The sequence below is a fragment of the Bos grunniens genome, chromosome 14 (assembly GCF_055505025.1).
Source record: "Bos grunniens cultivar Pamir isolate PY7600 chromosome 14, Bosgru_T2T1.0, whole genome shotgun sequence".
Lineage (NCBI taxonomy): Eukaryota > Metazoa > Chordata > Mammalia > Artiodactyla > Bovidae > Bos > Bos grunniens.
Genome location: NC_141178.1, coordinates 60858894 through 60869199, shown reverse-complemented (window position 1 = coordinate 60869199; position 10306 = coordinate 60858894). Strand labels below are relative to the sequence as shown.

The 10306-nt window shown below is 43.4% G+C and overlaps 1 protein-coding gene across 5 annotated transcripts in view; it reads right to left on the bottom strand.

The window, feature by feature from the left end:
- The window catches only part of RB1CC1 (RB1 inducible coiled-coil 1), a 40246-nt gene that overhangs the window by 27408 nt on the left and 2532 nt on the right, over window positions 1-10306 (bottom strand). Inside the window, exons 2-5 of one of the 5 annotated variants that reach the window (XM_086335473.1) lie at window positions 2895-3001; window positions 1796-1971; window positions 799-925; window positions 483-653 (exon numbers count right to left, since the gene is read on the bottom strand). In XM_086335473.1, coding sequence (XP_086191599.1) covers window positions 483-653; window positions 799-840 — 213 coding nt within the window. In that variant the 5' untranslated portion in view covers window positions 841-925; window positions 1796-1971; window positions 2895-3001. Of the gene's footprint in view, window positions 1-482; window positions 654-798; window positions 1015-1795; window positions 1972-2894; window positions 3002-10306 lie in introns of all 5 variants that reach the window. The other 4 variants (XM_086335474.1, XM_086335471.1, XM_086335475.1 and 1 more) reach the window with 4 other exon arrangements.

The window sequence follows — 10306 nt, the reverse complement described above, 5'->3', positions numbered from 1 at the left end:
TCTCCTCCAGGACCTGACCATGGATACAAGAAAGAACCACACTCTAAGAGGTCCTTAAGCTCTCTGCCTGTGTCTGTCTACCTGAACACAGGAACTTCACTGATCCAAGCAATGTTCTAAAATTATCATCTGCATATCATCCTCTAAGAAAGATGGTAAAAACATGTTTCAGATAGTTGTTCTGCGCTAAGGTCCTGGAACTGTAGAATGACTAACAAAGTGTGCACTTGAAATTATAAATCAGACAGAGTCATCACAAAAGTATCTTTTTAAAAAGTTTGCTATTTTTCATGTTTTGGGCATGCTTCTTCTATAATTTAGACTGCTATGCTATTTAGATTTGAATGCTTTTACAAGTAATCAGTTTTTTAGATCACTTGCTGTTGCCTAATTGTCCACAAAAACATTACCAATCATTGTTTTGTTAAATACACCAGTTTTAAATTTTAAACTGTACTAAGTATAAATAATATTACAATTACCACTGCAAGTTGTGTCCTTGAAGCAACAGTGTGAAAAACGGCAGGCATCATAAGGGACTCTTCAACTTTTATTTCCATGTCATTTTCTGTTGAAAAGGTAGTTTTAGGAATAGCAGGTAGACGCTCAGACAAGATCATTTCCTTGTTAAAAAGAAAAATTGGATTTGTGTCCTAGAGAAGTAAAAAACAAAAAGAAGAACCGAAGTAAACTGTTACAGACACAGAATATGCACACTGCCCTCTGTAGGAGTCAGACCCCAGTTCCCAGCCGCCGGAGAGCTGGAGCCCGCCCGCATGGAGGAGGTCGGGCACCTACCGTCCCAGCGCTGTAGGTGCACACCCTGCGGTCAGCAGCCATGCACTCGCCCCCGTTGACCACCAGCACCTGGTGCTGAATGGCGATCTTGTACTTGCTGTGGATCGCATGCTTCAGGTCAGCCACACTTCAGAGAGGGAGGGGGGCAAAATCCGTTATTTACATTTGCCTGAGGATGGCCTTTCTCATTATCAAAGTCACTCTGTGTAAAAATATCTGACAAATGAACTTCAATTAAAAAGTTTCCCCCTAAACGGTAGTAAAATATATAAGCTTATTGTTTCTGCAACTGGATTCCACAATCAACAAGCCAATCATACATAACTACAAGGTCAGTAAACCACCCGTGTCACATCTAACACTGAGCCTATGAAGTGCAGCCAGCAGAAATATTTATTTCTGTGATCTTTACATAAGTAGCAAAGCTGCTTATATTAGCATTTGTTAAAATCCTCATGTGATGGAGATTTTAATATATATCCCGTTACATAAAACACATTAAGTGGATACCATGTGAAAACTCCCATTTTCTCATCTGTCAAAAAACCATTCAATTACAAGTCAAATCATATTTTATAAAAAACAGAACTCTCAAAAAGTAATTTCATCCATTAAAAAAGATAAGGTTTATCCCAAATTTTACTCTATCATTAACAAAACAAACACTACTGGCTTTATTCATTAAAATAATAAAAACAATGATGAAAAACCATAGGACTGGAATATGCTGGTTTATACAGCTAGCAACAATACCCTCAGCAGTGCACTGTGAAATTCAGGAGAACAATCAGCTATGAAAACTATTAGACTGCTTTGGTTTGAAATCAGTTTGTTTACTGTGAAAATAGTCACACAAACAACAAAGCACAACTTAACAAATTTAATGTTAACATTTTAGAGGAAGATGACAATTGTACATGTGAACAATGATTTAAGACTTTCCATATTGCCACTCTTATTTAACAAAGGAACAGTATTCTCAAAATAAAATCTTCACCTTTCTACATGTACAAAATGCAAAACTGATGAGAATCAAGGAAAACACAGCTCACGTTTGCACTGTAAGTTCAGTGTCAAATGTCAGGGTGGTTCCAGTGTTCACCAGAAATACATACAACTTCATGATGGTTTCCTGGATTCTGTAAGCTTACACCTCACACTCTGATACGGTTACTGAAAGAAACAGACAAGAGAAGTCATCAATTTACAAACACATGTATAAATGTGGTTATGTTCCCATAAGACAGAGCACAGTTATAATACACAAGCAACAAAAAAATAATAGGATTTGATGTCTAACATGGCTAACTGGACAATTCAGTAAACCTGGTGCTTAAAAAATAATAATGAACAGTAATGAGGCTAATGAGAAGTATAACTTCTATCATGAAAAAAAAATAATTGATTTCAGGAAGAAAGAGGCCAGGAGTTAGAATAGTTAGGTGTATATTTCACACTGTTCTCATGTACCACACAACATTAAGAATAAAAATTAAAAATGTGATCAAACATTTTTCTAACTCCAAAACTTCCCCCCACTTTTTCCTTGGAACAACAGCAACAACAAAAAAATAGTTTTAAACTTACTAACAGCAAATAAGAGCCACCACTTGCAACAGGAGGGACAGACTTGGTTAATCCAAGTTCCACCTCCACGCTGAGCTAGAAACACTCCACACAAGAAACTCTGGCCGTAAGAGCTCATCACTTTGTGGAACAGCAGAAAGTGCATGGGATATCTGAATATTTAAAACAACTCTGCCATTACCCAGTTATCCAAGTCAAAATCCTACATATAAATAAAGCTTCCTCATCTATGAATAAAGGGGCAGATGTCAAGAGCTAGTATTTTATTTTTTAACAACCAGAGGTAAAACCCCCCAAGATCAATGTAAGTGATGAAAGATGACAAAAACTAAATTTTCAGAAACTAGTAGCTATCTTTCTTTATGCTCTTTCCACATGAGCTTAGAGTAGAATTATGAGGGAAGAAGGGAAAAGAAAGGAAGCAGGGCTTTAAAATTAACGTTTCCAAAATCACTATTTTAAATGCATTACATCAAAACTCCGTTATAAAGGCAGGAACTGTGACTCACCGGCAGGCACTGTTAAAAAGGACTACCACTGTTCTTAAGAAGCAGATTACAAGTGGCTTATGTTTGCTTTGCTTGATATTGGCAACTGAATGGCATTACTGGTTAAACTAGAAAAGAAAAATTTCTGATTATAGAGAGAAATAATTCAACAATAACAACAGCATGCTCTTCCAAAAGAGTGGTCTCTACTCCTCTTCACTGAACCACAAGCACATGACCTTAACCTAGACCATCCCATTAAAAAGATATCAAAGTCCCCAGAGAGCTCCCCAACACTGTCGAAGCCTACAGTCCCTTTTGTCTTTAATACACAATGGTCCCCATTACTTGTACATTTAATACTTACAGTTTCTTCTGTAAAACAGGAATAAAAGGGTATCATGGCCCCAAGCCTCAAAGCCAGCCCCTTGGACATGGGCAGGGCCTGGGATCTGTCAGAACCACTGAAACTCGGCCAGGGTAACAGGAGGTCATTTACACGATAGCACTTCCTCAACTTAACCTCTACCTTGCCGGGTGACTGTTCCCGCCCGCCAGCTTCACAGGACATGCTGTCATATGGAGAGGCCCACGTGGCAAGAAATGGAAGCCAGAGCCAGCAAGAAGCCTCCGTTCAAGAACCTGCAAGGAGCTGGTTCTTGACAAGCACGGCAATTCCTGCTGAACCTCAGACAAGACTCCACTCCTGCCAGAGACCATCACCGAGTCTACTGAGACAGAGCACCCAGCAAATGTGAAATAATATGTCTGTGTGTTTCCAACAGCTAGGACTGTGTACTTCTCACATACAGTACCAGCATCGCAGGGGCACTGCGGGAACACAGTGAGTAGAGACCATCAAATCGCTGGACAGATAGGAAGCACCCTTGCTGGGCGGCTGCTCCTCCTCCTCCTGGGCCTCCTCCCCAGTTCTGGCTGGGACCCCACCACCTCCCGTGGCACCAGTGCTGATGACCAAACCTGCCGGCATGCCTCCCTAGGCGTTCTCTATATAACCCCACCCCCATCTGCTCCGCCACCTAAAACCTAAAACCTCTCTTTACTGATGGAACCAACAAACCCCCTCTCTCACTTGCTGTCTTACAGACCCCCCTGTCTTCCTCACAGGTAGGTTAACAGCAGTAACAATCCAGTTAATAGTATTCTTATTGCCTACTGACCACCGACTTTGACTCCTGAGGCTCCTGTGTTCATCAAACCCTCACTTGTCTCTGATCTCCACAGTCTCTCAACCTGCTCCCTGCATCCTCGACCCCTCACCTCCCTCAGCATTCTCCCACTGTCCTCAGGGAGGATGGGGGGGGGGGGTGGTGGTGTGTGTGTAAGATGGTTCCGCTCCTGAACACCAACCACCATCAGGATGACCTTCATAGCAGCAGCCACCATTCATAAGTATTTACTATGCTCTAGGTCACTGTTCTAATAAACGCTTCACTAAATGAAATGTTTCATTTGATCCTCACATGAATCCTTTAAGCTGAGCTTCCCCGGCGGCTCAGATGGTAAAGAATCTGCCTGTTAATGCAGGAGACCTGGGTTCGATCCCTGGGTCAGGAAGATTCCCCTGGAGACAGGGTATGGTAGCCTGCTCCAGTATTCTTGCCTGGAGAATCCCATGGAGAGAGGAGCCTGATGGGCTACAGTCCATGGGGTCGCAAAGAGTCAGACATGATTGAGCAACTAATACTCACACACACAGAGAACCCTTTAAGAGGGATACTATCATCATTCTCACCTCACAGATAAGGAAACTAAGAAATCAGGGCTTCAGTAACATCACAGGATCCAAGCCCAGACAGTGCAGTAAAACGGCAGACACTGTACGGCTTCTTCCTCTCCTGCCCTCCCCAGGTTTCACTCCCAAACACCATACGGCTTAGCTCTCTGAACAAAATGAGCTACTTCAAGTCTCTGAGGCTCTTCCCCAGCCTGGACCCTCCTTCCTCTGCCCACTGTGATCATCACCCACCATGATCTACTGCAACCTCCCCTCCCGCCGCTCCCACACACACACACACACACACACATTCTCTTTCATGGAGTTAATCACACAATCCTGCCATTCGCTGTGCTGACTTTATATCCACGTGTGCTTCTCTGCTGCAGCTACTGGGATGTTTCTGCACACAGTTCTCACCTCTCCTGAATAACAAGCTTCTTTAAAGCAAGCATACTGCATTCCTGGAAACCAGCTCTAAAATACTTTCTCAATAAAATGAATGAATAATCCCACACTAGCGAAGAATTATCCCATATGCCTGTGAAGACTGCGGAGAAGTCACATGAGTAACACTGACCACAGGATTTCTCAGCTTGTTCCCAAAGAAAAATCTCTAAGGTTTTCAACGCTGTCATCTCCACCAAGGATAAGTAAGGCTCCACTTCACCTACAATCACCCCACTACTGATTATGGGGCACGCAGTTACTTTCCAAATGCACCCCAATGGCTCTGCACTAACACTGAGACGTGTTCCTGTCCCACTGCAGATCAGAACCAAATCTTTTAATGAATGAAGGGCAAGAAGCCAGCAGACTGAAGTGATAGCTGACCGTCAGGAGCTCCCAAGTGGCAGAGCCGGTCCTGGGTGAGTAATGTCAGTGTAGACTCCTGCCCACCCTGGAGGGCTTGTGGTGTGAGAGAAAAACTGAACCATCACAAAAACTCTACATGAGGATTTCGTACTAGAGCATCATCCAGTACATCCTGACTCATCAATTACTTGTCCACTAATAACTGTCTCTCCACATTATTACAGATACTTCATAAACAGCATTACTGACGCCCAGAATGCACTCCACATACGAGTGTGCAGTGGTTTCAGTCAAACCCAGATTTAGAGGCACCAAGCTCCACAAGACCACTCTCCACCTGGGATCCCAGCCACAAGTCTGGTGGTGCCCAGGATCACCCTCACTTCAGACCAGCGGACTACAAATTGAGGCGTCACCTAAGCTCACAGAGTTCAGGAAAGTGCTGTACTTTGGATTACCGTTTTATTATAGTGAAAGGATACATGTTAAAGGTAAAAGCAGACAAAGGAAGATTTGCATGGCAGGGAGTCTGGAGTGCTCCAGGTGCAGGGCTCTGGGGGTCCTCTCTGGGGTCAGGAGGGACAGTCTTACCTCCTCCTGGTGGGGATGTGTGGCCCACCCACATTTTATTGTGTTTTAAATGTGTTTAAAATGTTCATTAAATCCATACCTATAGATAAGTGACGTATTTATCATCATTCAGCTACAGAATGTACCATGTGATTCTATTTGTGGGTTTTAGTCTATTAACTAATACTGAGGGATGTATACGAAGACACAAGCATTAAAAAGTCTGGAACAATGTAACGTCAATTTTTTTAAAAAGGCTCTCTCTGGATGCTGGACTTCAGTCTCTTTAAAAATTACAATTGGGGGTTAAAAATACTTGTTTCCATTTGTGAAAAAGAAAAAAAGAACATCACACAGTTACAAAGAAATAAAGGACCTGAAAACCCACCATCTCAGCTGGTGCAGCTAAGGGATGGACAAGGCTCCTCACCTGCTGGTCCTAGGCTGGCCCCCATCAGGCTCCCAGTAAGAACTACCCCCTCACTCCACACACTTCCCTAGATACACACATAAGAGGGAGGAGAGCACTGTGAAAAGAAGGTGGATCCTGCGTCAGAAGACCTATATTCAAGTCCTGTCCCTACTACTGACTGTGTGACTGATGGACCTCAACTAACCTAAATTATTCTGATACAACAAAGCAGGAGACTTCCCAAGTCACAGGGCTGTGAGAACACAGAGAATGTACACATGCAGAGAAGGGCTATGCCAACCAAAGGCAAGATGACCGCCACATGAACCCTCCCAGATCTCTGCCCTCAGCTCAGGACTGGTGCTCAGCCACTGCACTTATCTCCAACCAGAAATCACACTGTCTCTCAAACTCAGCAGGTCTACACTTCAATTTGGTACTTTCCCTTTAAAACTGTTCCCTAACTTCCTCTGTGAACAAAACTATCGCTCTGTTGCTACCCAAGACGTCAGTTATTTCTGTCTGCATCCTATCCCTTTTTTCCTATATAATCCAACCCCTGATTTTCCAATGACATAATCCTTATTTTAGAGACTGGAAACTCTCCTCTATCCTGCTCCAGCCCTTCCTGAACACGCCCACCACTTACAAGCACCAGACGCTCCGCCCCCCTGGAGCCTCACTGTGGCCACCGCAGGCCACAAACCTGTCATCTGTTTCTTCACAGCCACTGCCCCGCTGACCTCAGGACAGGACCCACTCGGTACACAGTCTCCTTGAACTCCATCGTCTGCCCGCCCCTTTAAAGAGAAACCACCAACTCTGGCTTAAGGCTAGATGAGCACTGAAATGGCGAGTCACCTGTATTTGAATGCGACTCTCCCACGGAGACTCAGATGACCTCTGCACATCAAGAACTGAAATAATACCTCTGCAGAGAAGGACAGCAATAATGCATCTCACATTACCACACGGTGCAAGGAATATAATAACAACTCTAAAAATGGTGACAACCATAACTTTACCAACATTTCAGAACTTCATAATCAACCCGTTTGCCTTTCCAAAAGTATCTCCAGCTATTTCCCTACATGAAACCCATCCTCTCACTTTACACAGTCTTCCCATACTTGCCATTTCTGCTCATTTGACAGTTACTCATTCAAGCGTGGTCAGAAAGCCCTTCTGGGTCCATCAGCCCTTTTAGAAGTCGCCCCTGGTCACAGATGGCCCTCGGCCTTCTCTCTCTGACTCTGAACTTACAGAGCTCTCTCGAGCTGTCAAGTCATATGAAGGATCTCATTTGGGGAGAACAATCTCACATCGTGAAAGGACATCTGTTCCTCCTGGGTCCTGGGATACAGTAAGCTATAAATGAGGCGGTATTTTTAAAAACACTGATTCCAATGCATTTACTCCCAGAGATACAGGTGTTACAATTGTACTTTAATGCTTGTAAAAACAAGAAAGCATCTCCCATATTCACACAAGTGTCTATCATTTATTACTGGATATCTGCAATTTGTTCTTTGAGGCCTTACCACCACAACAGTCAGGTTTGTCACTCTAGCTTACTGTCAACCTGTCTGATCCATTCAAAACTCAGAATCAGCTTCCTTACACGGGGAGACAAAGGGAAAGCCCCAGACAACAACTGACCTCCCAAATGGCACACTGCTGGTCATTATTCACCCTATGTTTACTGAACACCTTTTGGCTCAGATGGTAAAAAAGAATCTGCGTGCAAGGCAGAAGACTCAGGTTTGATCCCTGGTTGGGAAGATCCCCTGGAGAAGGGAACGGCTACCCACTCCAGTATTCTTACTTGGAGAATCCCATGGACAGAGGAGCCTGGCGGGTTAAAGTCCATGAGGTCGCAAAGAGCTGGACATAACTAAGCAACTAATACTTCTATGCCAGGTGTTGGGAGTCCAAAGACCCTCGAGTTGCTCTCAGGTCTAGCAGGCCACATGAAATGTGGATGATGCTGGACAAGGCAGACGAAGAGCTTCAGAGAAAGAATAAGGAGTAGGAAAACTTCTGTCTGATTTGCAATTTTGCAAACTGTAACTCAGCAACTGAACCTGAGGGCCACGGGTGCTGCATCAATGAAACTAGTGGTGTTCACCACTAATGGGAGTGTCCAGGTCATCCAGGACTGAAACTGGGCTTCAGCCTCTCCAGATCAGATTTATTCCCATCTGATCCTCCTCTTTCTCTGCCAAGAAAAGAAAAAAGGAGGAAAGAAGAGTAGGTCAGGCATCTTCCTGACACTCCCCAGAGAGCCTTTCCAGAAAGATCCAGGGTGTCTGTAAACAGACCTGATGGGAGGACAGCAGGACAGGAATGGAGCGAGAGGGAGACCCCTGACAGTGTGGATAGCGCTGGGCCTTTGGGGTCTTCCTCCAGATACAGGAAGTACACCTGGACAAAGTAGTTTCTCAAAAATGAGATAACAGCATGCATACATGCAATCTGTTTTGAGATGAATAGCATAATAACATGGGAGTCTCTCCATATCAGTACATATAAACGTATTCCACACTGTGGTGTCCTGACATTCATAAAAGCTGTGTAAAACACATGACTTTACATACACAGTCTAAAATATGTGTCCCAATAAAGATTATTATTACTTTATCCTTAATGCAATTTGAAAATTTGCATGTCCTATGGCTGATCCATGTTGATGTTTGACAGAAAACAAAATTCTGTAAAGCAACTGTCTTTCAATTTAAAAAATAAAGTTTTTTTAAAATTTGCATGTCATCTGATAGATTCTCAGAATAACTGTTAAAAGATGCTACATCAGGGCTGCGCACGATAGTTTTTAAAACAATCGCAAATATGAGCTTCCCAGGTGTCTCAGTGGTAAAGAATCTGCCTGCCAATGGAGGAGACCCAGGTTTGATCCCTGTGTCGGCAAGATCTCCCGGAGGAGGCATGGCTACCCACTCCAGTATTCTTGCCTGGAGAATTATATGGACAGAAGATCCTGGTGGGCTACAGTCCACAGGGTTGCAGGAGTCGGTCACGACTTAGTGACAAAACAAGGTATGACACTGTCCTTAAATGTAAATGTGAATTCTGCTTGTTTAAAGTCTAACATCTCACACAATAGTATCTACAACAAGATTTTCTAATCTTTCATAGCATGTAAATACACAGCAATATCAAAAAAGGATGTGCACTGCTGGAATTTGCAGTATAATGGTTAAGAACACAGTCATGGAAATATTAACTGCACTGATTGACTAATATTTCAGTATTCTGATGATTACTAGCCAATTATGTGAAGCATACAAAAGAAAAATATAACCTAGGTAGTCCTAAACCAGTCACGTTTATGTCCATCTCTAAGCACAATTAAAAGCCAATAAAGTGAGAATTTAGGGACTTCCCTGGTGATCCAGTAGTTAAGAATCCACACTTCCACTGCAGGGAGCAAGGGTTCCATCCCTGGTCTTCCAGGGAACTAAGACCCCACAGGCTGCATGGGAGGACCAAAAAAACATTAAAATAAAAAAATTTTAAAGGAGAATTCAACAGAGAGCAAAATTGGAGGAAAATCCCATAACCCTCAGGGCAGCCAATAAATAGCTGGAAGAAGGGGTGTATAGAGGTACTCAAGCACTGTGCCTGCAAAGAGTCACTTAAGAGAACAGCAGCTTCACTGAGGGATAGAGAAAGGCCAACCTCCCAGGGCCCTGCACAAGAAGCCCAGGTTACAGGTTGCTCAGGACCACAATAATGGAAGAGCCACAGCAGTGTAATCATGACATGTATAGCAAGTATGGACCTTCAACCCAGCACTCCACAATCTGCTCCTCCAGCACTGTGTCTATTTCAGCACATCTCAACGTAGTGTGAACTTGCAACTGATCTTCCTTAAAATTA